General features: G+C 39.5%; 4 protein-coding genes across 5 annotated transcripts in view; 3 read left to right on the top strand and 1 right to left on the bottom strand.

The window, feature by feature from the left end:
* The first annotated feature begins 1189 nt into the window (after positions 1-1189).
* LOC122077741 (MDIS1-interacting receptor like kinase 1) lies at positions 1190-2878 on the top strand. The gene has a single exon (XM_042643588.1). It carries the CDS (start codon positions 1499-1501, stop codon positions 2771-2773), a length of 1275 nt encoding a protein of 424 aa, XP_042499522.1. The 5' UTR covers positions 1190-1498; the 3' UTR covers positions 2774-2878.
* An 8998-nt stretch (positions 2879-11876) lies between these two features.
* Positions 11877-13612, top strand: LOC122079001 (B-box zinc finger protein 20-like). The gene is made up of 3 exons (XM_042645213.1): positions 11877-12471; positions 12570-13007; positions 13092-13612. The coding sequence occupies exons 1-3, from the start codon at positions 12286-12288 to the stop codon at positions 13317-13319; spliced, it is 852 nt and encodes a 283-aa protein (XP_042501147.1). The 5' UTR covers positions 11877-12285; the 3' UTR covers positions 13320-13612.
* A 2777-nt stretch (positions 13613-16389) lies between these two features.
* Positions 16390-18766, top strand: LOC122077757 (LRR receptor-like serine/threonine-protein kinase GSO1). Its single transcript, XM_042643616.1, has one exon. The coding sequence runs from the start codon at positions 16616-16618 to the stop codon at positions 18548-18550; it is 1935 nt and encodes a 644-aa protein (XP_042499550.1). The 5' UTR covers positions 16390-16615; the 3' UTR covers positions 18551-18766.
* A 1362-nt stretch (positions 18767-20128) lies between these two features.
* LOC122079240 (kinesin-like protein KIN-7D, mitochondrial) overlaps positions 20129-26286 on the bottom strand; it is a 22287-nt gene continuing 16129 nt past the window's right edge. For both annotated transcript variants that reach the window (XM_042645525.1, XM_042645524.1), the window contains exons 22-25: positions 21774-22508; positions 20813-20942; positions 20619-20730; positions 20129-20520 (exon numbers count right to left, since the gene is read on the bottom strand). In XM_042645525.1, coding sequence (XP_042501459.1) covers positions 20645-20730; positions 20813-20942; positions 21774-22508 — 951 coding nt within the window. In that variant the 3' untranslated portion in view covers positions 20129-20520; positions 20619-20644. The remainder of the gene's footprint in view (positions 20521-20618; positions 20731-20812; positions 20943-21773; positions 22509-26286) is intronic.

Here is a 26286-nt window from a genome sequence, read left to right as displayed (position 1 = left end):
CCCAACCCAGCCCTAGTGAACCTTGATTGGGCTGGGTTTAACCCAATCTAGTCCAACTCAATACTATTGGTCATTTGGTTGCTTGATCTTGATGCATTGCAAAGGTCAAAGACCAAAGTTTTCGTATATATATGTAGATTGTGGGAAATGAAAGACGTTTTCCTATTATTGCCCATTAATAATTATTAGAATATTTATATAATTATATACTTAATAAACATGGTTGGGTTTGATTGGACTGGTTGGGTCAGGTTGGGTTGGGTTGGGTTGAGACCTCAACCCAGGCCCAACCCAACCCTGCCTCGGGCTTGAAAATCTCGACCCTAATCCACCCAATGGGTTGAAATCTCAATCCAAGCCCTGTTCGGGTTCAAATGGATTAGGGTTGATTTGGATTGATCGGGCTTTTTTGACACCCGTAGGTCCCTGTGAGTAACATTAGTGACTAGAGAGGTCCTTTTTTAGGGAGGTCCAGGTAAGAGTAAGACAAGGCAAAAAGGCCAGTGGCAGTACGAAGATGAAGTAAAAGACAATTTAATGGCTCAAATGCTCAATTTGGGCAAATCCTTCTGTTTATGTTAAGCTCATAATTAATACCTACTAGATCCTACTACTACTGCTGATCGAATCTAGAAAAACACCATAAAGAGATACATATTATTTAACAAACCAAACTAATTCCCATGTTCCTGAATTTTGACTACCTTTTGTTCTCTGCATTTTCATTTCTCTGGAGTTGTTGGGTTTGTAAATAATGCAAAAGACATTATGAGATTATGAACACGATCAAATACAGAGAGCTCACCCTGTCCGGGTCCACTTCCCACTCTCACCAGTCCCCATCCATTAATGAGTGCTGTGCTGTGTGGGCCTCTGTGGTTGAGTACCTGCTGCCAAATCTCTCACATGTATTTGTCTGATGACTTCACCATCACTTCAGCTCTGATTCTGAAAATTGCGGTCCCGTTTTGAGAAGAGGACCTCAGGATCCAAAATCACAGCAGTAGAAAACTAGGAAGCGGAGGGTAATTCCTTAATCCTTATACAAATATGGCATAACCAAAGTCCAGAGAGAGGGGCCCAGTTTCTATTAATTTAATTCCCTTTGTCAGTTTAAAAGATTTTAAATTAAAAAATCTCTGAGACCAGAGGCTCCACACCAAGGAAAAGGAAGATAAAAATAGGCAAAGGTGAAAGGGCCACTACCATTACTCTTCTTACTGTGTAGTGTGTAGTCTTCCCTACCCTTCAGTGAAGACACTGTGTACTGTTTAGTCTTCCCTACCCTTCAGTTTAGTCCTCAGTGTTCACTTGGAAATTGGAATCCACTTACTTTTTGATCTTCTGCATTTTACTTGAATTCAAAATAGTCAATGTTAATCTGCCATTTCTCTATCCATCTCTGCAACAGCTCTTCAATAGTCAAGTTTGTTACCTGCTAGAGAGCCCAGAAAAGAAGAACAGGAAAGACTCAGAAAGAAAGGGTGAGGAAGAAAACATGGGCAGTCTCTGTCTTTCCTTGTCTACTCTAGTTTTGATGATGCTTACAGCTTCGGAGCTGTTGTTGAGAGGGGATTCGAAAACGTATTGGGGAGATGTAAAGGGTTTGAAAAAGCTGAAGAAGGGGTTTGACTCTGGGTCAGTGACTCCTGGATCTTGTTTGAGTTCATGGGATTTCTCTGTCGACCCATGTGACCACATCTTCTCCGATCGCTTCACCTGTGGCTTTCGATGCGACCTCAACATTTCCGGCATCAGCCGTGTCACCGAGGTCAGCCTTGACCAAGCTGGCTACACTGGTTCCCTCTCCTTCTCCGCCTGTAACTACCTCCCGTACTTGGAAACCCTCGACCTTGCTGACAATTCCTTGGCCGGTTCTATCCCCACCTCCCTCTCCAACCTCACGCGTCTCCGCCGTCTGGGTCTCTCTGGGAACTTCTTCTCCGGTGAGATACCAACCTCCATTGGTTCTCTCTTTGCTCTGGAGGAGCTCTACCTCGACCATAACCAGCTTCAGGGCTCAATCCCGGCGAGCTTCAAGGGTCTGTCTAGCCTCAAAAGACTAGAGCTTCAGGGGAACAAACTCTCTGGCGAGTTCCCCGATCTGGGTCCCCTCAAGAACCTCACTTTCTTGGATGCCAGCGACAATGCAATCTCTGGTGGAGTTCCGGTGGGTTTGCCAGGTTCCCTGATTGAGATCTCCATGAGGAATAACAGTCTGGACGGAAATCTCACGGAGAAAATCGGCGATTTGGGGTTTCTGCAAGTGATGGATCTAAGCCATAACCAATTATCGGGTACTGTTTCATCAATTTTGTTCCAACACCCATCTCTGCAACAGCTCACTCTGTCCTACAATCAGCTGTCATCGATTCAGGTCCCCAGCGACATGGGTGCCATGAGCGAGCTGGTAGCCCTGGATCTGAGCTACAACCAGCTTCAAGGGTTATTGCCGGCATTCATGGCGATGATGCCAAAGCTATCGGCTCTTTCGTTGGAGAAGAACAAGTTCACGGGGATGATACCGTCTCAGTACGCACTGAAAGTGGCGGTTCCGAGTGAGGGAACCTCCTCATTTGCAAGGTTGTTGCTTGGGGGAAACTACTTGTTTGGTCCAATTCCAGGTCCATTAATAGCGATGAAACCGGGTAGTGCGAATGTAAGCCTGGTAGATAACTGCTTGTATAGATGCCCGGAGACGTTCTTCTTCTGTCAAGGTGGAGTGCAGAAGTCATCAGTGGCGTGTAAGAGCTTTGGTCCTGTAATTCCTTGAAACTTGAAGATGCCAAACATCATGAAATGTTGAGAGATTCATTCTCTTTCTCATGGAGGTTTTCATCTGATCTTTTAGTGAATAGTATTTCTTAGTTACTGTTAATCAATCCATTCTTTGGGAAAGATAATAGATTTAACAACAGAAAACGAATTTGCAGGAAAATTGGAAATGGAAAAACTGATAATATAGATTTTTTTTAGGATCAGAGTTCAGACTTCAGAGAGGTGAGGTGGGTTTTCATGTACTGATTTGTATGTAGCAGACATCGATTTAACGAAATCGCATAAAAACTTTTTCACATGACATGACGAATGAAATCCATCCAGGGCTTTTAACTTTAATTAGACACTTCTAAGAAAAAGAAAACATATTTCAACGTCAGGAGATTCAGGGTTTCACTCTACTCTTGCATCTACTTTTTCACTATTAAAGGAACTAGGAAGCTCGCTTGGGAATAATTCTGGATGTTACCAATCGGCCAAGCTAACATTCTATTGTACCAAAACTATGCTACCGTACCATTGGGGTTGGTAGCCTTGTGGTTAAAATACCCTCAATCTATCACTGCTCAAGTCGGCTGGTTGTGTGTTCTAAGTCTTGACATGTCCACTATTTGCATAAGAAGTATGTCTGGTCTCCCAGCATTGAATCCTCATTGTCACTGAAGCATCCTGGTTTTAATTATTGATATTGAACAAAATCGCTAGAATCTGATACTGATATTGATACTGATACAGATAGGGTGGATTGGCTGAAAATAGATCATGCCAATCAAATCCGCCCAATATACTCGATTCCACCCAATCGTATTGATATTGACTAATACTGATACTTTTAACCAGGATTGGCATAGGAAGCGCACCAATGGGGCGTGGCGAAACTCTCACCAGCCTTCCCCTCACTAAAAGTGGGCATTAGTTGGATTGAATGGGCTGGAAGGATGGTCCAGCTATGCATGTCCAAAGCCCAACCCAAGGTCTGGGAGGGGAAATTCCAGTTTAGGTCCCTACTCCCTAGTCTCATACCTAGTATCTAACCTTAGGTTCCAGATTGCCCAGTCTAATCCCAACCCTAACAAAATCAGTAAACTCCACTACCATTAACATAAAAATAGACCCAAATGTAACCTGGGCCCAATAATGTTCAGCCTGACATTTTTCCTTCTAATTTTTCAAGCAATGTTTGCGGATAATTAGTAGTTGAAGCGTTTAGACTACGTTTGGTTGCAATTAAACGGAGGGAAAGTGAAAATGTTATAATAATTACCTAACATGATTGTATAAAGTATTTAAATTTCTTATCATATATAATATTAATAAATTTTACATTTAATTTTTTTTTAAACCAAATGGATATGAATTGTTAATTAAAATGAGATTTAATAACCAAATGTAGAATGATTTAGGGTTAGTGATATACCGTCACATAGGGTAATGATAAAAAACTTTTTTTTTTAAGTATAAAAATTTCACTTTCCCTATCTTTAATTTCCTTTGCAACCAAACAAAACCTAAAATAGACAAAAAGGATATATGCAATGAAAGGAAGTTCACATGATTGAATTAGGCCTCAAATTTGACACTTTGGCTAAAAATGTTGTCCACTATTTGGCCAATTGATGTATCACATGAGGAATCAGGAGTGAAGAAACTATACTCCCATCTGCTTCTTTGAAACTACATTTTTGTTCTTCCATCCTTCGTCGAAAGTATATCATTGTAGTGAAACTTTCTCCGATCCGACCATGGGCATGGAGGGCACTAGCACCTTCTCTCTCCTCTTCACATGAAATAACCTCTTTATCCCCAATGTACAAAACCATTTCATCACTCTTTATTAACTTAGTTTCCCTTACGCGTCTTGCTTAGAGAACCTTCTCTCATCCTTATATTTCAATTGTTTTGAACACATGATAGAATGTTTCTATATATCTAAGGCTTGAGAGATGGCTGTAGAATGTAGACCCAGTCAATTCTACCTTGGAGAGTGGAATCAGCCAAGATCATTCTTGCTCTTTTTTTTAGTGAAATCATTTTCTCTTGAAAGGACAGTTCTGGTTCTCTATTTGTTCTGGGTTGGTTCCCAAATCTCCATAATCGTGTTTGGTTACCTCTTATATGATCATATTAACTTCTTGATGGTCATGGAAATAATTAATTACAGTGGAAACTCTTCTCTCCTCAAACTCCAAACCCCAAGTGGAAAAGAAAGGAAAATACACTTACAATGCACACAAGACAACAAAGGTGGCCAATCTTCAGACCAGCTTCATGATGAGTGACAAGTGATGAGTTCGTAGGAACTGGTATTGGCAGAAACTCAAGCAGTGGAAGAAATCGGGTTTGATGGATATACATGTCCAACAACTGAATCATTTTTCAGATCAGCCTAATGTTCCAACCTCTCTCTTGTTATCTTGTGTGATAGAACTGATGATTTAATGTGTCCCCTTTCACCTTGCATTGAGGATGAGTACTTCAATTTCCTTGAATAGTCATTAGATGAGATGAAATACCCAAATCTTTATTTTCCTCCTCAACTACTAAACGCTACACTAATTTTGTATTAGTTCTTAAAACTTCATGTTTCAATTAGCATGTGGCCGTTAAAATGCTAGTCAATTACTATTGGCGTAAGTGTTTCTTCACTGTGGTTGAAGAGAATCTAGCCATTGGGGTGTCATTATTTCCTCTCCTCCCTATCGTACAAAGTTTGAAATGCCCTCGGCACTATTCAAGAAATTCATCAACCTCTCATTATCTTACTTCTTGTCTGTTGTTATTGGGAGAACAGTCCTAAATCGGTTACCCCTAGTCCTCCATTGCCACATATCCTTATAAATCGCTTTACCGATATAGTCTGAACTATTGGATTAGACATTTACATGGTATTCTTAAGATGTATATCCACGTGTATGTCAAAACTATGATGAACAACTTTAGAGTCAATTAGAGGTAACAGATGTGGAACTATTCTCCCACCACTTGCCATTACAATTGTAATGAACTGAAAGTGCAAGATACTAGACCTCCAAAACTCTTGATAGTTTATGAGAACCACACCCAATTGGGGATAAGGACAGGATCTTGACAGCCATTTAGCACCAATAGGTGGTATAAGGGCTTCCTTGTCTTGCACTGTTAGATCAGACCTTGCTTCTCAACCATCAAAATTTATAAAGATAAAGAGAATCCATAGGGACCCAAAGTGTTTGATCGATGATGTATTGAGGTAATGAAAGGGCTAGTCATGTTCTGTTGTTTAGAGACCATCTTTGTTTTACTTTGTAGCTGCGATTGATCGATGTGTCCATTCAGTATTAACATATACGGCAATCAATCATTCTGATCCAGTAGTTGGGAGGAAATGCAACAAATTCCTGTACATGAAGCTTATCCATTAAATTTTAGGAGGTTAACAACAATGTCTAACGCACTTGGTGAGTCATGGTGTGTAAAAACACACATGCTCACTAAGAGGTCTCAAGTTTGAGCCTTCTCACTGTTTTCTATCTAAAAAAAAAAAAAGGCCTTAGGAGGTTGACAAGGTTATGGGTGTGCTCTAATTCCCCAACCCCCTCCACACCATGGATTTATGTATAGGCTTATATTGGGATTGATACTAGTACAACAATAATATGTATAAGGTAATATAGTCAGAAGTGTTTTTTTGTATGCTAGGATTGGCCTGATACAATTGATCCATATCGGTGTCCGTATCAGTGGTGAATGATACCAACCTCGACTCGCGTTGAACTAAAACCTTGCTTCACACTTTTCAAATTCATACCATAAAACTCAAGCCCTTTTTCCTCTAGCAGGAAAATATTTTATGACTTTGAGAAAGCGGAGGGCATGGTTCTAAGTATTGGTCTTGGATCGATCATATTATATTGATATTGGCTATTTAGATTAGGTATCAGTATCAGATCAGGATAAAATTATGAAGAAAATCTACATTTTAATGAGAAATGGAGGTAAAATTGATCTATCCCAGCCAATACAATCCAATCTGAATCGATATCGTATCATCATAGCCAATATCTAATAACTAAATCCTTGATAGAGAGTATGTTGGCACACTCTCTCTATTCCTCTATTCCTCATATGAAATGATCTATATGTCTTCCATTTGCAAAGTCGCTTCGCCGCCCCTCATTGATTTGCAACCGAATGTTTCTTTCTCAAAGAAAATCTCTTCCAAAAAAATATTTTAGGGAAGGGTTTATCATCTCACTCATGAGGGATAATCTTTCATGCCTTATCACTCACGAAATGGAAAACCCAATTAGGAACTCACATGGTAAAAATGATAGAATGTATCAATGCACGGACTCAAATAAACAAAATGGTTTGAAAAACCATGCTGACATGTCTTGTGTGGGAATCTATTTCCCTATATCTTAAAGACAAGCATTCTACCGAAAAAACGAAGACAGAAGTATTAATAAGCGAAGTATTTAAATTTTAGGAACTTTTAGTCTCCCAATCAAAGAGTCCCTAACCTCCCAAACTTTGGAGACTGAAAGGTCCTCATATAGGATTCCTACTACTAGTAAGGCCATGCCAGCACATAATTCCACCTTGGCTCCTCACATGGAAATTATTTGATTATCAAGCTCCACGAGTTTCTCTCTTAGAAAAGATTTATTGGGAGATGGATTCGGCTCCTCTTCTTAGTGCCTATTGTTTAGGTCGGTCCATAATTATCTAAATGAACGATACATGATGAGGCGATGATCCAATAGTTTGAAAAATGTGCAAAAAACGGAGCGCTGACAGAGGCTCAGAAATGAGAAATCAAGAACCGTTGAATTATCGTCTTGCCATGTATTGCTCATCCAAATAACTATGGACAAGACTTGCACGATAGGCGCTAAGGAGAAGAATCACATCCTTGGGGGCCTAAAAGGATCCAAAAGTTTAGAAACTTTGAAACTTTTGTTTGTTAGTACTATTTTTTATTTTAAACATCCCTACTCTTAAATCCTCCTCTCCCTCCCACAACACAATGGCCATATTTGCAGTTGAGATAATTGTGCAAGATAGGTTATATTATCAGTCTCGGCCAATACATCCAATATGATATCTATACTTAAATTCATGAGAGGTGAAGGCAAGGTTCAAATCCTCTATAATAAGTGGTGAGTGACAGTGAAAATCCAACGACTGTAAAACCTCGACAAACATTATAACCATTGAATCCCCACAATCGCTCACTACCTCACCGCAAAGAATTTTTGCGATGAGGGTATCACTAATTCCATCATATGGAATATGGATTACCACCTTATTTATGGTACTTAATGCCCCTAATTATTAACGGTGGATAACTTTTATGTGGCATTGGATGATGGGTTTCGTCCCCAGGGTTGCTGGCCATAGTTTATTATATCCCTCACCTCTCTCTCTCTCTCTCTCTCTCTCTGTCTGCTGAGAACAGACTCAACTGCACTTGACCTTATCCAAAAAGTCTTGAAACGAATAGTGTTGAGTGAATAATTAGTTAGGATAAAGAGGGGGTACAGATGTTTTGAGCACATTAGTCCATATAAGTAGTATGAAAGGTAACCACCAGAGAATATAATATTCAATATTTCCCTTTCTTATCCTCTATTCTATCTATAAATTAATGGGGTTTCTGTTTACTATGATTTCGAATTGATTCTAAGACTATTCTTTTCCTATTAAGGACATTCTTTATAATCCCACACATGACACTCTTAATAGATTAATGAAAGAAATAAGATTACGAAGTGAAAAAAGCGTAGTTGGTCGCCTAGTGTCAAGATCCGCTGCCCCCACCACTTCCTTTCGCCGGAAGTCAAGCTTCTCTGTATCCCTCTCCCTCCCTCATTCCAATACTTCTTTCACTATAAAGACTGGAGTTTCAGTCTTTCGGATGGTCAGCTTTCCCACAAATCCAGATCTGAGACTGTTGGCTAGCCTTTTGGGAGAATTTTTCTTTCTTCCCTATTCAATCTCTCTCTCTCTCTCTCTCTCTATTTGATTTTTTTTTTCTGTGTAAGATAATGGTGGATCGGAGAGTAATTTTATTAGAAACAACGGGCAAAAACTGAATCACGCTACTGAGAAGATCCCAAGAGAATGAGGACTCTCAATGAACCTGTTGAGGATTGTGCTAAAATTTTCATCAATGATCAAAATAGTACAACATTCAAAATAAAAAATTAAATAGTCAAAATCTGAATTTGAATATGCTTCTTTATCCGTTTAGGGTCCAATCAAAAGATACTTGGAGCCCGTTTGGTATCGTTTCTGGAATCTGTTCCAGAAACGCTGTTTCGTGTCAAAAACGAAAATTTCAGTTTCTGTGTCAAAATGCAGTTTTTAAACGAAAAAATGGTGTTTCAAAATTTCAGATTTTTATCGGGAACGATATATTTTTTTTTTGTAAAATGGAACGAAACTGGGAAGACGGAACTCCAAAATGGAGTTCCGTCCAATCTCGTTTTTTCAATTTTTTTTTTTCACTTTTTGTTCCAAAAAAAGAGAAACATACCATAAGTGCACCAAACAGAAGATTCCGTTTTTTCGTTCCAATAGAACGAAAAAACTCCAAAAAAGTTTTTTTAGAACGATACCAAACGGAGCCTTAGATTCAAATCCGAATTATTTGGAAAATAATTATCCGATTCAATTAGATGATCAATTAATGATTTTGAGGGTTCTTGACATTTCGACAAGTTATAGAGAATGAAGAAAAAAATAAAAAACTAAGACAACTTAGAAGGATGGATTAAGAGCAAATTGTATTTATTTGGGGGAGGAAGGTTTGAATTGCATAAGTCAGAGAGTAAATGGATAGTCGCAAATCCGAAATTGATCTGCATCCATATCCATTTAAGGGCATTCAAATCCAATCACACCCGATCCGAATTTGATCCATATCTAATCAGTCTACATCTAAATTAATCCATGACTATGGAGTAAACATCAACTATAGGTTGGGATGATCTATCTAAGAGGCAATGAACAAGAACTCGATTGTCGGAGTGGCACACAATGCGCATCAATTAGATATTTTGACATACAAGACACTAATATAAGCGGACAACATATAAATCTTCTTCCCAATTTTTGTTTGCTGGGGAAATATTGTTACCATATTCTCCCATAATCTTTTTTACTCATACTAAAACAAGTAGAGAATTTGTAAGATCAACAACTAGGATTTTACAAAACTTTTATGTCCATATGTTATCTGATGACAATGTTCTTAACATTTTAATTTTAATTTTCTTCTTTCTAATTAAAAAAAAAAATCTATGATATTATTGAGAATAAGTACTTCCCTCCCACAATAACTAATTAAATATATAAAAAATTCCCTTTCTCTCTCCTCACTAAATACACTTCCATTGCCCCACTATTGGTTTGGCAAGGCAATGTGTAGATCCAATTCTCATATTATTATATCAAAAGAGATAATCAACCTTTACTGACAATGTGATCCTAGAGAGAGACACACATACACTGGTCACTGGGGTTAGATAGGAACCCATTGGGGGCTGGCAAAGAGTCTAATGGACCACACTTATTAATAACTATTAAATTTCTATTATTTTTTAAAAAGAGGGACTAGAAAGATCGAACCAACGATCTTCCCTGTATTTATGCAAGAACCCAACTGCTTCTCATTGAGCTAGAAACTCTCCATGCATAATTGGGTAAAGGTGTGAATTGTAATAGTTTGGGTAATTGGGACATGTCTTAATCGGTTATGGTCTTTTGGGATTAGGATTAGAAACATCTTTGATTATTTAATTGGCACCAATATTAATTTGTGGACACTTTTTTTGTTTCTAATTGGTTTGAAGGGGACTATTATATTGTCCAAAATTCCAAAATCTTTAACTAAACATACAAATAATCAAAAGAAAAATGATGGTTAAGCTGCCACCGTGATATGCCTTCTTTATTCTCCTTTCTCCTTTCTCCTTTCTCCTTCACAAAGGCAGAACCATCCACAGAGGCCAAGTTGGAGGCCAAGTTGGCGCAGTATGTAAATGGGGCTTGAGGTTGTGCAATTAAGATGATTCCATGGGGAGGCAGAGGCCCTGTCCGTAGAAGTAGATCGATCTTGTATATCAAAAGTTATCTAATAGGATAACTGATGCCCATGGGGTACTGATGGCCGGTGGGCATCTGGCATAGTTTGCGGTTTTGCGCAGTGGACGCAGTGAGGCAGTGCCGTGGGTCCCTTCTTACACGAAAGTGCCCATACTCACCCCATTACAACAAATTGATAAAAAAAAGCTACCCATTTCCTCATCTTCATTGGATATTTTAAAGAAAAAGAGAAATACATACATTATTGAACCCCCACAGATGTTTGATAATTTTCCTCTTCCAATTCCAAGAAAAACAGAGGTAAAGAGGAGGCAATCTCCGCCCCCACCAGTTCAAATCTGATGCCCATCTGTTCAGATTTTTTCTAACATCCATTGCGATCTAGTGGTCGTGAATTTTAATAAGAAAACAATCTCTTTATGAACGAGATAATATTGTTTATATCATGAATCTTGTAGTAGAGTAAGTCTCATCATGCACTATAAAATAATAAGGTAATGTTACATATATTAAGACCCTCTCTAGACTTCACACTGACAGGAGGCTCATGCATTGTGTAAGTCATTTGCCCATTCCTCTCAGATACAGTGTCCAATAACATAATTTATAACCTTTGATTTCCAGAGGGCCCAGCCAACAGTGAGCTGGTCGGCCAAGAACCCCACCCCTCTCATTTCTACACTCCCAGAGGCCAAATCCATACAAAAGGTCAGTCTATAACTACATTATGGAATGAACAAGTCCCATCTCCCAACTTGTCCCAAGGGGCCCAATCTTGCCATCTATGATCCATTTCTCTTGGATCCTTCATTACCACTTTACAGTTTACAGAGACCCCTCTCCAGAATCTCAATGTCCAGGTATATACCAATGACCATTCAAGAAAAGGAAGATCTACTAAAAGTACAATATTAGTACACCCTCGATCATCAACTACAACCAACTCATCAAAATTCCGAGGTTTAGGTTCTCTCTCTTCTTCTCCCACTCCCCCCCCCCCCCCAGTTGGCCCATCGCTCTCTCTCTCTCTCTCTCTCTCTCTTAATTGTTCTTCTCCCGGACTAGTTCGTTTCTACTAGTTACTTCATCTCTTCAATCGCCTCCAACAGAAGACAGGACCACTACCTCTCTCTCAATAGTTTATTCATTTGTGTTAATTAAAGCGTTCCCACGCTTACTGGTCCAAATTCCAATTCCCAATCAATCCTTCACTCACTCTCTCTTTCTCTCTCTAGAGACTATGGAGAGAGACTATGCAGAAATAAGCCAATGGCAATAACAGAGACTACAGCAACGATGGTCATTTCTTTCATTTCCCTTTCGGTTTCTGTCCTCTAGTATATATCTTCCTGGTTGGCCGATCCTCAAATAGATTTAAGATTAGGCTTTAGAGCTGTTACAGCTCTGCAGATAGTAATGAAGATCCAGTGCGACGTTTGCAACAGAGAGGAGGCCTCTATCTTCTGCTCCGCCGACGAAGCTGCTCTCTGTCATGGCTGCGACCACCGTGTCCACTACGCTAACAAGCTCGCCGGCAAGCACCACCGCTTTCCCCTTCTCCATCCTTCTTCCAAAGACGCCCCTCGTTGCGACATCTGCCAGGTTTTTCTTCTTCTTCTTCTTCATCTCTTTCGATTTCTTTGCGTAAAAGTATTTTATTTAATAAATTTCTCGGCTTTGAACTGTTTGAAAACTTGAAGGAGAGACGTGGTTTTCTCTTCTGCCGTGAGGACAGAGCAATTCTCTGCAGAGACTGCGACCTTCCCATTCACACGGCCAATGAATACACCACCAAGCACCAAAGGTTCATCCTTACCGGCGTTAAGCTCTCTTCCTTCCCTTCCTCCTCACCCACCACCACTACGGCCTGCTTATCGTCGAATGGGAGCTGTGATGCCACCGCTTCTGCTAAAATGAATCCTTCCCAATCCCAGCTGCCCATGAAGAAGAAGAAACCCAACTCTGTTTCTGATCCGGTGCCATTAATTGCCCAAAATAATACTTCCGAAGTCGTCGAAGATGTTTCTGAAAGCCAAGGAGGTTCTATCAGTAGCATATCGGAGTACTTGATCGAGACGTTGCCGGGTTGGCAGGTCGACGATCTTCTTGACTCCTCTGCTCCTTTTGGTTTCTCTAAGGTTTGGATTCTGCCTCCTTGTCCTTGACTCTTTTCCGTTTTTCCTCTCTGGTTTCTTCTTTTTCTAACAGAGGAATCATGGCAGACTGATTTCCCGCAGCCGTTTCATCTCGAAAGCAACCTGAGCTTCTCTTCTGAAGAATTTGGGATCTGGGTACCTGAAGTTCCCCAAGCCCCTCGTGCTTCCAGCTACAGCAACATCGGTTTGTACAACGGTTTCAAGGTGTCGAATCAGACGGGCAATCTCACTCTCATGGATAACAAGAGGAGGAAGGAAGATGCTTTAACAGTTCCTCAAATCAGGCCTCCATAGTCCATCCTGATCGAAGCTATTTTTGGTAAATTTCAAATCCCAGTTGAAGTGTCTCTTTTTTTCTCTTTTTCTTTTTTGTCCTCCTGAATAACCATCTGTGTGCTCCAATCAAATCTGTTTGGGACTTGGGTTTGTTTCGTTACTTTCCTGTGACCTCGCCGATCGACCTTGTAGATATTAATTCCTCCGACCAATCGTTTCATTTTTGTTCATCTTTGTGAGTCAATCATCATCAGATGTGATGGAAAGAAAGAGATCTTTTGTCTGAACTTAATCCGACGAGAAAAAACCAATCAAGTGTCCTCTTCTGGCTTTTTTTTTTCCCCTTCAAAAAATGATGGAAAATTAAGAACTTTTCGTGGGTTTTTGATGATGATGCCTTCGTCTCATCAGTCTCTCTCTAATGCATGAGCATGAGCATGAGCATGAGCAATAGATGTTATCCCTGCAGAGGCTACAGCTCTCTGGGAAGGTTTTACTTAAGGAAACATGGTTTCCACTAGGGAGATGAACCTCAGAAGACCAGTTCCAACAAGATTCTCAGGGTGGTGTAGAGCCATTCACAGTATCAACTAGGAATCCCACGATTCTCCTGCCCGATTGGAAAGCCTCTATTGCAGGTCTTTTGGAGTTGCAGGGTTCATAGATATATCCAATCTTTCAAGAAAGGAAATTAAAGGAATGCCAAAACAAACGAACACCATTCCGTTATCACCAATGGATGAAGAAGCCATAAGGATGTGGGTTGCCATGAAGGAAAGAGGGTGAATAAGCTTTCTGGATGTAGTTGAATTTGAGCTCAATTGATAGCAGGGTTCATGGTTTAAACTGTTTAAGGAAGGATCTCATCTGCAAAATAACTTACTAAGGATTTTTTTTTTTTTTTTTTCCTCTGGTGGTTGGGTGATGAGTTTGTAATCTTTCCTAGCATTCACTACACTTCACCACTCGCTGCAAACAATTTGGACTTGCTTCACTCTGCATCAAGTCCGCCCATTTTAGAGAAGGGTTGGGACCAAAGATGGTTATCATATCATCCCACATCAAATCTCTTTTGTTATCGATTGAGATTCAACTCCTTTATATATGACCGATATAGGATTATGTTAGAGAAAACACTAAGAAATACGAAAATAAACCAAGAAAGATCACACCACATAGAGATTTAATGATGGTTACACATCGATGTGGTGTGCTATGTCTTTAGGTGAAGAAGAAGATGTTTCACTATGTAAAAAAGAGATTACACCTAAGCAGTGGTGAGAAAACTCGTCCTGAAACCCTAGCTCGAAAAATCTCCAAATTACAATGACAATGCTCAACAAGATGATAGTACATTATATATTTCAAGTCGCTAGTCAATCCTTCTGCTTTCATCACAGATTTCAGAAAACTTTCCATTTGGGTTGCCACTGTCGAGAGCGGATCATGTTCACATACGAGAACGACACTAGTCTGTGGATTTAAAATCTATTAAATGAAGAGAGAAAATTGATTATTAATCCACGGACTAGGGATGTACAAAAACATTATCATATGTGAACTTGATCCGTTCATCCAAAATATATCGGATTTGATCAATCTTCAAAAATGGTCAAGAATTCGAGACAAACTTAACAGATTATAACACAAACATTCTTGGGGAAGGGGATGAAAATTTTCAAATGTCCATGGTCTTCTTTCATCATCTTTAAATCGATGGGTCTCGATGGTCAGCAACCTCGCTTTCATCCTTTCCTCTTCATATTAATAGGGTCATCCCTACTAATAATGGCCGGATTATGATATTTATGGGGGGAATGCGATAGCATTCCAGACATTGAAGCAAGACATGTTTCTTTTTTCACCTTAAGTGAGGCCATGAGAGTAAAATTGTCAAAGCCTGAGTTACAAAGAACCGTATACATTTAACCTTCTACAATGGCAGAATTAGACAAACCAACACTAAGATGCAACACCCTTGAATTCTCTATCATGGGTACAAGTAGAATCGGCCGGAATTGGCCAAGATTTGCCTGGAAATGTGGAAGAATCGATTGGAATGGTTATGGCTGATTTTGATCAGAAATCAATTGATATACCACATCACTATATAAGAATAAATGCTTTTAGTGAGGTTTCGTCTACTAAATTTTCGACTTTACATAATCAAACACTCTTATTTATGGTAATTTGTGAGAAACATATATAAGTTTTTTTTTTGGAACCAGAATCAAAATCAGATCGTCCCTTTATTAAATAGTACCCCATAGTTTTAGTCCCGTTTAGTAAGCGGGAAGGTATGAAATTGGTCCCTTAAAGGTAGTCCAAGTTAAGTATGAAGGTAGTCGAAGTTAAAGAGTCAGCCAAATCTCTTTGTAAAATGTGAATTAATACTTAATAAGTTCATTGTTCACATATAATGGTATCAAAGCATGGTCCTAAGTATCAATATCAGATAGGTTGGAACATCGGATCATATCAATGTCGATTGAGGCTGATACTGATACTGATATCTGATTGGCTCTGGATTGGGTATAGTTATTGATAAAAACGAAAATCTTATGATACATATAGAATGTCTTATGATAATCATCCACGTCTGAAACGAATATTGATGCTTGAAGATTTTGAAGTTTTTAGATTAAATATAGGAATAGTAAGTGAACAGGTTCGACCAGAGATCATATGAGGAAGGAATCCAGATGTAACAAAGAAAAACTAAAAAGTTATGAAGAGAACCAAAAATAGAACAACAAAAGAAAAGAGGGACGATCTGTTAGGTTCTGATACACACAAATTCCACAATAGAAGAAGTCCTGTGATAGAACCATGGGTACAACCAGATCCACACTCAAAAGAAAGAACCAGAATAGAAAGTCCTACAAAACCAGGAACTGATCGAGCTGTTATTCTCCTCCCAATGGCAAGTTCTTACACGTTGCTAACCCGTGAGTTATTCTCCCCCAATGGCAAGTTCTTACACGTTGCTAACCCATTCGTCACTTGAAACTTCATTTCCTGTTCGACTTACTTGTGTTAAGCACACCCCCGGATTGGTATCCGATTCCCAAGATTTAAACCCCTGATTTTTTTTTTTTTTTTTTTTTTTTTTTTTTCTTGGGATAGGTAGAAAACCCCTGAATTCAAAGCAAGAGAATTGAGAGCTGTTTCCCACTCAAGTCCCAGTTTCCCATCCCTTGCTGTTTCTATTTCTACTTTCCACCTTTTAGGCCATAACCAATGCGAATTATATTATCCCACATTGCCTTTCATCCTCAATTTCTCGCATCATCAGTTCTCTAATTCGAAAGGCAATGGCATCGCCTAGTAGTAGCAGTAGCAGAACAACTACCATCTTGATCTTCCTCATACTCTGCTTCTTCTCCTTCCAATCACAGCCATCGCAAGCTTGCCATGCCGTCGACCAATCAGCCCTGCTCGCATTCAAGGCCAAGATCACGCACGACCCTTCCAATCTATTGTCGACATGGCAGCCCTCCACCGATTGTTGCACCACTTGGGATGGGGTTGGTTGCGACTTCACTGGCAGGGTCGTCAACGTTTCCCGTCCTGGACTCTTCTCCGGCGACGATTTAATCACCGACGCCTCAATGACCGGAACTCTATCGTCAACTCTCGGCGACCTTTCCTCCCTTCGAATTCTAGACCTCAGCGATCTCAAGGACTTGAAGGGACCTATTCCACCGGAGCTAGGCAAGCTGCAACACCTCACCTATCTCTTCCTAGACTCCAACCGTCTCACCGGTTCCATACCCTCATCGTTTCGAAACCTTGTCCACCTCAAGAAGCTTTACCTTAGCAACAACCAGCTCTCCGGTGTGATACCTTCCTCTGCTCTCCAATCGCTGACGTCGCTCAATGAATTGGGCCTCTCGGGGAATCAGTTAACCGGTAGCATCCCATGGTCAATTGGGAAGATGGTTTCACTGACTAACCTCGATCTCCACTCCAACTATCTCTCCGGCAGTATTCCGGCGACAATCGGGTTCCTCAAAAACCTCAAATTCATGGACCTGTCCGAGAACCAGATAACGGGAAGCATTCCTTACTCCATTGGTAGTCTATCTCAATTGGTTCTGCTCTATCTCAATCAAAACCGCATGACTGGATCCATCCCTTCCTCCATTTCGGGCCTTGTTTCTCTCCAATTCTGCCGCTTCTCTGAGAACAAACTCAGTGGTTCCTTACCGGCATCCGTAGGGAAGCTACCCAGTATCCAGAGGTTGATACTCGAGAACAATAAGCTCACTGGGAGACTACCTGCATCCATCGGCCATCTCAAAACGCTCACCGAGTTATATTTCTCCGGAAACCATTTTACTGGTGAGATCCCCTCAAGCTGGGGGAATCTTCAGAACCTTCAGACACTCGATCTATCGAGAAATCAACTCTCAGGACCTATCCCTCATCAGCTGGGGAAGTTACAGTTGTTGCAGACTCTGGACCTGTCCTTCAATCCTCTGGGTCTTGTGAGCATACCAGAGTGGTTTGCAAGATTGAATCTTTTCCGGTTCATGTTGGCCGGGACGGGCATCAAGGGACAGCTCCCTAAATGGTTATCGTCGCGCTCAGTATCGGTACTCGATCTATCCAGCAACGGATTGACAGGGAAACTACCTCGTTGGATTGGAAACATGACCAATCTGTCTTTCCTCAATTTATCTAACAATGGCTTCCACTCATCAATTCCCGAAGAATTCAAGAACCTAACGCTTCTGATGGACCTGGACCTCCACTCCAACAGGTTCAATGGCCAGTTGGGGATAATATTCTCCAAGACTCTGAGTGAACCACTGGGGCACTTCAACTCCATCGACCTCTCTCATAATATGTTCACAGGTCCCATGGACGAGGACGTCGGAGACAAAGTCTCGATGGCCTCCATCGAGACACTAGTGCTATCTCACAACCCTCAAATTGGGGGATCAATACCGGCGTCGCTGGGGAAACTGAGTGGGCTGCAGGTGCTGGAGATGGCGGAGAACGGACTGTCCGGAAGGATACCATGGGAGCTCGGGGAGGCAAAGGAGTTGACATCCATTGTTCTGTCGAAGAACAAGCTGAACGGGAGCATACCGGAGAAGGTGATGAGACTGGACAAGCTAAGGGTGTTCGACGTGTCGGAAAACCGGTTGAGTGGGCGGATACCGCCTAACAAGGCCAGAATCCCTGCAAGTTCTTTCAGTGGAAACTGGGGCCTGTGTGGAGCTCCGCTAACTCCTTGCTAGCAAGCACAGAACTCGTAGTTCGTAGTCCAGAAACTATATCAAACTTTCTAGGAAGGAAGTTTCCTGAAACTTTCATCATCTTATGATGTAAAATGTGAAATTCTGAACAGTGAAATCATGCGGAGTTGCTGTCGGGGTCTCTTTCCAGCTCCACTGTCGATCCAAAATATTTTTCTTTTCGTTCAATGCTGAGACTATATAGGAATGTGGGAATATTCATCCTGCGCTGTTCATGGTCGGGGACTCAGGGTAAAATCGAAAAAACGAAAGAAAAAAAAAAACCATTAGACCCTAGTTTAGTTTCAGTACAGGATCTATCCAATCTGGAACGGTCAGAATCGGAAGTTGGGTCGATCCCTATTTTCACACCCTAGTTGGAGAGATAACACATTGTGAAGTTTGTATAAATTATGAGAGAAAAGGTTCTCAGAGCTGGTAGGAAAAGGCACATTGACAAACGAAACTATCTTCTTCGAAGAGCGAGTAGCACTCTCTCTCTCACTATATATATACATATATGGTAGAGGGTTTTTGAGCAAACAGGTACTCTACATCTTCTCACAATGTCACCCCTTGGAGGATGCCAACCCCTGGAGAGTTCTGGTTAGGAAGACAAACCACAAGTTTACAGCTTGATTGCCTTTTACAATTTGGGAAAAACAGAAGATGGAATGTGAAGGGAGTAAACGTTCTAGGCAAAAGAGTAAAATAGTCTACTTAAATACGCACTTAACAAGGACTGACCGTAAGAAGTCGAAGTGTAATTATCAATAATGTAGAGGTTGTTTAGTTAATAGTGAAACTGTAAATTTCTTTTTTTTTAATCATCCTTTCTTATTTAATAAAATAATATAATAATCTCATGTGAAAGAATGTGCAATTACCTCAGGCGCAGATAACCTTTTCACTCTCTCTCTCTCTCTCTCTCTCTATATATATATATATATATACATATTTTCCCTATAAAATAACACAGAAACCAGTTCCCCATACAAAAATAGACAGAAATTTGGCCGTTCTCAAGTTGACATCTCCAACGATTGAAACCAAAAGCATCACTTTCTACAACTTTTACCTATGCCTTATCATTAGCTGTCCTAGACACACCTTTCTAACCAGTGGCCTCGAAAATTAGCTCTTTCTATCCAGCCCGGAGTAGCTGGAGAGGGACCAGCCAGTCACAAACCCCCTGTTTCTCTCTCCTGTTTTGTGTCTGGCTGGTTCCTCTCCAGCCACATCACCACCTCAATTCATATTTGCTTGTCCAATGATGACTCCATTCTTCATTTTCCTGAATGCTGAAAATTTTAATAGCTCTATATATAACATATTATTTTTTATTTATTTATCAGAGTTTCTGTATAACATTAGTGCACAAGTTTGGACCCGATTGATGACTCCATTCTCCATTTTCCGGGACACGGAAATTTCAAAAAGCTTCTGTATAGTATTAATGCATAAGTTCAGATCCAAAATTGATCTACATCACCAAAATGCTAATCAAATGCAGCAAAGAGGACATTTCATGACTTATTTTGGCTATTTGGGATGATTCAATTTCAGTTCAACTCATGCATATACTAAAAAACCAATTACTAATTTTCAACGGATTTTCAAACACAGCCTAAACAAATGTCATGGCTTACTACATACAAAGAAATAACAAAGGCAGCAACTTACAAACATATATTTTGTCATTTAAGCTTTCATCACCCTTCTATACATGTTATAGGAAGCCAAAAGGACATACAAGAGATTCTATGCTGAGAGGACTTTCTCTCTCTCTCTCTCTCTCTCTCTCTCTCTCTCTCTCTCTCTCTCTCTCCCTTTCTATCTTTTTTTACAGCCCTTCGGAAGATGGAGACAATATGGATATACTTGCACCTTTTAGAAAACTTACATACAGGCCAACTAATAAAAGAATTGCAGTCAATATTACAGAAAAATGACAAGTAGTTGAATGGCGTCCCCTGAAAGAAAGCCGCAAAAGAATAGAATCTTCAGGCAGTGATGTTTAGGAAATTATTAGGACTTCTGAAAAGAAGTAAAATAGAAAAAGAGTAACTACCTTCACTTGGGACGTATAATGAATTGTCATGAAGTGAATGCAATGATCCTATCTTCTATCTTTGTGCGACAAATCGGACACTCAGAGCAAGCAAACGAACAAGGCTTGCATACTGTCACAGCATGCAAAGATTGATAAATATTCTGAAATGTAAGCGCAAAGCACAAATGATAGGTAAGGATAAGATTACTTACAGCAGAAGTGCCGGCAGGGAAGAAGCATTGCTGCAGTCACTGCCTCAAAGCATACTTTACACACATGTGAGTTTACATCCCCATTTCCCAATGTCTCTAGCTCTTTGTCTTTCATCTCTTGCATCCGAGCCTGAAATCATTGAGATAAAACACATGTCAGTTATCCAGCTTCCAAACCCATCAGTAAGGGCTGTTTAGGAGCAGATTCTTTTACTTTAATTGATCTGTAAATCTTTGAAAATTGTCGATTAACAATTCATTTTTTATGTGAAACTTCTTTGATTCACCAAAGGTATCTAAAAATGTGTAACATACAGAATGTGGCCCATTAAGTAGTTGGATATGCATTCAACCTTTTGTTCAAGTAAAGTTCTTTTAATAATTTTTAAGATTTTACCATCTTTCTTAAGGCATTCGCAAATCTGACAACTGTATTACACTAGTTGCATTTGATCTTCATGAGCTGATTGCACATTAAAATGCATAAAGTCAAATCATGATTATCTACTTGTTGAGAAACAAGTCATAACAAAAGTGATTTACAAATCCAATTTGTTGTGTATACAGCCCAAATTATTGGCTACATGCCAGAAACTTGAAAAATAGCTGGTGAAAGTAGACACACATGATATATCAGAAGAATTCAGAGTGAAATCATTAAAACCTCAACCATGTAATAAACCCTGCTGTGTAGTTGGTTGAAATATAACCACAACAATGCATTATTCTAGGGATACATGATCTCGAATAAGAGATCATTACACGAGGACCCCAAATCCTAATTTGAAACCAAAAGAAAAGAGAAATACACCAAACTCAGCGAAATAAATGAAACAAACCTCAAAGTGCAGTAGGATAAAAGCACTCTGTATACCCAGTACCAATAAGGAAGAATGAAGAACTTAATGACAAAAAAACAGTCATATGCATGTAACATCTAGTTAACAATATCAATTTTTACCTTAAGGGAAACAACAAGAGGTTCTAGCTCAGGACCATCTGAAAGTAGGGGATCTTTTGGGTTGATCTCTTTGTTCTCATCACCATTTATTTTTGGATCACTAGCAACATTGGTTCCATTATTGGATCTCTCACAGACACTCCGCTCCATGACAGTTCCCCCATCTTTCTTCAACTTTGCAACAAGAACCCACATGCTAGCTAGATCATTTTCCAAAGCAGTCTCCCTTTTCTTTGCCTCCTCAACTTTCTTCCGGTATTCTTCTTCTGCAAGTTCCTTTTCTGCTAAGGCAGCCTCAAGAGCAGCCTCTTTTTGTTTTCTTGCCTGCAACTCCATTTTAATATCATTTGGATCAAGACTCCAGAACTCCGCATCATCATATACTGTCCCAGAAAATTCATTAGACCTACTAGAGAAACGACCCTTTCTCCCATGCTTAATGCCATCAGTCTTGCTATCAGAATGCTTGCGGCTAGCACCATTACCAGTTGGCGCTCCAGCACCTCTAGAATATACCATTTCTTGAGCAGCCTGCAGTTCTTTTGCTTGTCTTGCATTCTGCAAGGAAAGCTTGGTGACTTCACCTGCCAAATTTTTCAGTTCAACAGCAGCAGCAGACGCCAGTTCCTTCGCATAAGAAGCTTCCTCTGCCAGCTTTTGATTCTGTACACGCAATCCACTGTTCTCCTCCATAAGCTGAACATGTTCCAGCTTTAATTTCTCATTCTCAATCTCCTGCTTAGAAAAATGAATATAGCTAAATTAATAGCCATATGACCATGTCCAATAACAGCTCCTCGAAATTTTTTTTCCCTTCTTGGGGGCAGAGGGGGAATAGGAGCAATGCAGATACAATAGAAACAAAGATTTAAGTATCAGGATCCAGGATGAGATCCATCTAGGCCAATCCATTAGGAAAAATTTAATGTCTGATCCAGCCATTGAATATAAAATATCATATACTATATCAACAAAAATAGATTTTTCACGAAGAGTCTAACAAAAGTACAATTAAATAAAATAATTCTATACATATTGACAATAGATAAAACTAAAGATTAATAACATCACTGTTACGCATTTAAAAAAAAAATCAATATTCTGCTAGAACAGAACCAAAAACTAACATCATTTTTAACGATTATACCACTTATCTTTTCTAATTAAAAAATTTGAAGCTAGAATCCAAAATAGATGTGAGTATCAGAGCTTAAGCCAAACTTTAGGAAATAAAGGAGCCATATAAGGTGAGAAACTGAGAGAAAACCGAGCCACCAACGGCTGCCCCTGTGGATTTTTTCCCTACGACTGCATCAGTGCTGATACCAATATGAATCAGGCCAACCAGCTGATCCTACCCCAATGCCTAAAACCCTGAATAGAAATGCTGCACTATCCCTACATTCCCCTTTTTTGGAAATTGGATTGTCCTGCTCTGCGTAAATAAGAGGCCTCAAAAAATGAAAGCTGCTAGAGAAATAATCAGGTGGGCCCCACTATGCTGTTAGCTAGAATGTGGAAACTAAAACAAACTACAATTCTAGCAACAATATTTAGCACACTGCTTGACTAATATGAGGAAAGTTTTATCAAGCAATATCAATCAGATAGCTTAAAGAAAGAATTACAATGTCAATACAGAAAATAGCTACAAATTTTCATTGGTTGACAGAGTTAAATATCAAAATGATTCCAGGCACATGCATCAGGACTCTGATAATTAATACCTGACGCAGATTAATCAGAGAAGTGGAGTTATTTAGTGAAAATAAGAGTTGGATCGGGTTTATACTTGTTGGGTCTTTGGTCCAATGGGTTTTCACTATAATAGACCACATTAATGGACCTAAAATAAGGGTACGACTCACGAATCCGGGATTGACTTTATTATTTAGTTAAAGTTTTTTTTTGGTAGAAATTATTTAGTTAAAGTTGGAGTCTTAGTTAGAATAGGAGATACTTCTACGTCATTTACTATATTACTGGTCAATTAAATAGCCAGTTTGATTACTAGTTGGTTTAGGCTATTTCTAGTCATGTTAGTGCTCATATTCCACGAAGCGATTATTTTAGGTATCTAGGCTCAATCATAAAAAAAGGAGATATAGAGGATGATATTTCACAGCGAATTAAAATAGGATGGATGAAGTGGAAAGGTACGTCCAGAGTGTTGTGTGATTGACATTTTCCTATAAACTTAAAGGAGAAGTTAATAGGATAGTCATACGATGGACTATGATGTATGGGGCGGAATGTTGGCAGTTAAGAAGCATTATAAACTCAGTGTAGCTATGATCATGTTCAATGGAGGCGTCTAGATGTTCCAGTATGGAGGAGTGAGTTGATTTAGATTGAAGGAGCCAAAAGAACAATCGACAGACTTAATATGACTCTAGGAGAAGTGGTGAGGAAAGACGTGCATAACTTAGGCCTTCTATCAAGTATGAACTCGAATAAAGTTGATTGGATGGTAAGTGATGGGAGGGCCTTAGACAAGAGAGGGGAAATCAGAATAGCAAGGGAGAGAGAGGGATCACACAATTAGATATTGCACAAATCCAACCAGGGAGGAAGAGAAATCGCATAAAAAAGGGGGAGAGGAAGAATAATTCACAGCCCTAAGACTCTCAAACATTAACTCAATTCATCATACTTCCAATTAGAGTACATTAGCTCATCTATATAAAGAGGGTAGACTAGCAGTCATAACCTAACTAGGAGTTAGACTCCAAGTAGGACTAGAAATTACATAATAGGAGTTGGACTCCAACTAGGACTAGACTAGAACTCCAACATGGAGTAGGTAACTAACTAGTCATTCACTAATAGAGAAACCTAAACTGACTAAAAACTGAAATAACAAAGGAGATAGACTCAAAACAGGACTCTAACTAAACTAATGACTTAAATCATTTTTTCCTACTTTCTACCCATATTTTAGGCCCATTAAAGTGGCCCATTACAAAGAAAATCCATAGGATCAAAACACACACATAACCCAACCCAAGGCTTATTTGCAATAAAATAAGCCCATTAAGTGACTTCTCTACATTAGTAAGGATCCATGTAAGTATGTAACCAACCCCATTGGAATAAGGTTGTGTTATACAAATATATATATATATAAGAAAGCCATTTGGTAATTCAATTTCTGAGAATAGATTTTTTATATTTTTTTTGGGGAGGGTGATGGTGGTGGCAACAGGGTGGCAATAGGTGGTGGTTGTGGCAATGGTGGTGGCATAGTCGCCAAGGCGTCAAGTAGGCATCCAGGCACCTTGATCGCCTTGGATGCCTCAGTCTCGGTCTCCTTATGGTATTGCCTTGCGTTTAGACCTCTTTCGATGCCTTGGGTCGCCTAGACGCTTTGACAACTATGGGTGGCAATGAGGTGGTGGTGGTGGTGGTGGTGGTGGTGTGGATTGGAAGTGGACATGGAGGTGGTGCAGTGAGACCATCAAGAGAAGAAGTGGTTTTCCTTTTAACATGAGATTACTGCTTTGCCCATCAAATTAACCATGTGCTCATTAAAGAGCAAGAGTGAAATCAATTTTAATTTCAAAATTGAAACAGCTCGTCAGTTATTTCAGAATTTCTATTTCAAAATACTAGTTTTAATCGAAATGAGGTTTTCTATTTCAAGTCTACTTCTTTTAAACCAGATTTTCTTGCTGAAACTGAAGATTGTTTACTGCTCAATCCTAAATTTGAATATCTACTGATTTCTGTTTTGAGTTCTTAAAGTTCCATAATCGATTCTGCTGTTCTGGTTAGCTTTTCAGTTTTCCTAGTTCCAATAGGATTGCTTCATAACTTGAGATCCATCTAAATGAATGGGATCAACTTTGCTGGCATTCTCTACTTGTTTAATTGGCCTTGCGGTCACTGTTTCAAGCATAACTGATCTATTTTGTTCAAATTAAAATTTCTATTTTTCTGGTTCTAGTTTCTTTTACAAGCAATCCTGTTGAGCTAATCTCCCACTGGATTTTCCCTGTTTCGGGATTAGTCATCATAAATACCTTAATCTCTATCTGAATTAAAAAAAAAAAAAAGGGCCTCTTAAAGTGAACATAATCAGGGTGACAAGATGGTGATGGACTTAAGAGTATTTATTGGATACCATATCACCATTTTCTAATCAATTAGTAGCACAAACATGTTTCAACTCCAAATATACTTACATTTCTAACTGCACTTAATGGAGGAAGGGATCCAGGAACAACTCAATTGAATATCATTTCATAAGTTTCAAGAAACAAAAAGGTGGAGGGAAGCATTTGACATCCTCAAACTTATATAACTTTTTCATCCCCCTAATGCAGTGTAGTGCGTAAAGACAAATATCAATGGAAATTCCACTATAACTTAATGGTCGAAGCCCATTGAAAAGTTGATGATCATGTATTAGCCTTGCAGCCAAACCACGTTGGGATTGAGGAAATTAAATAATAGACATGGTTGTCAGGGAGACCAGGCATCCCAAGGCGGTTTTTTTTTTTTTTTTTTTTTT

Source organism: Macadamia integrifolia, chromosome 5 (genome assembly GCF_013358625.1).
Source record: "Macadamia integrifolia cultivar HAES 741 chromosome 5, SCU_Mint_v3, whole genome shotgun sequence".
Lineage (NCBI taxonomy): Eukaryota > Viridiplantae > Streptophyta > Magnoliopsida > Proteales > Proteaceae > Macadamia > Macadamia integrifolia.
Note: the sequence above shows the minus strand (reverse complement) of the source record. Positions and strands in the feature narration are given on the sequence as shown.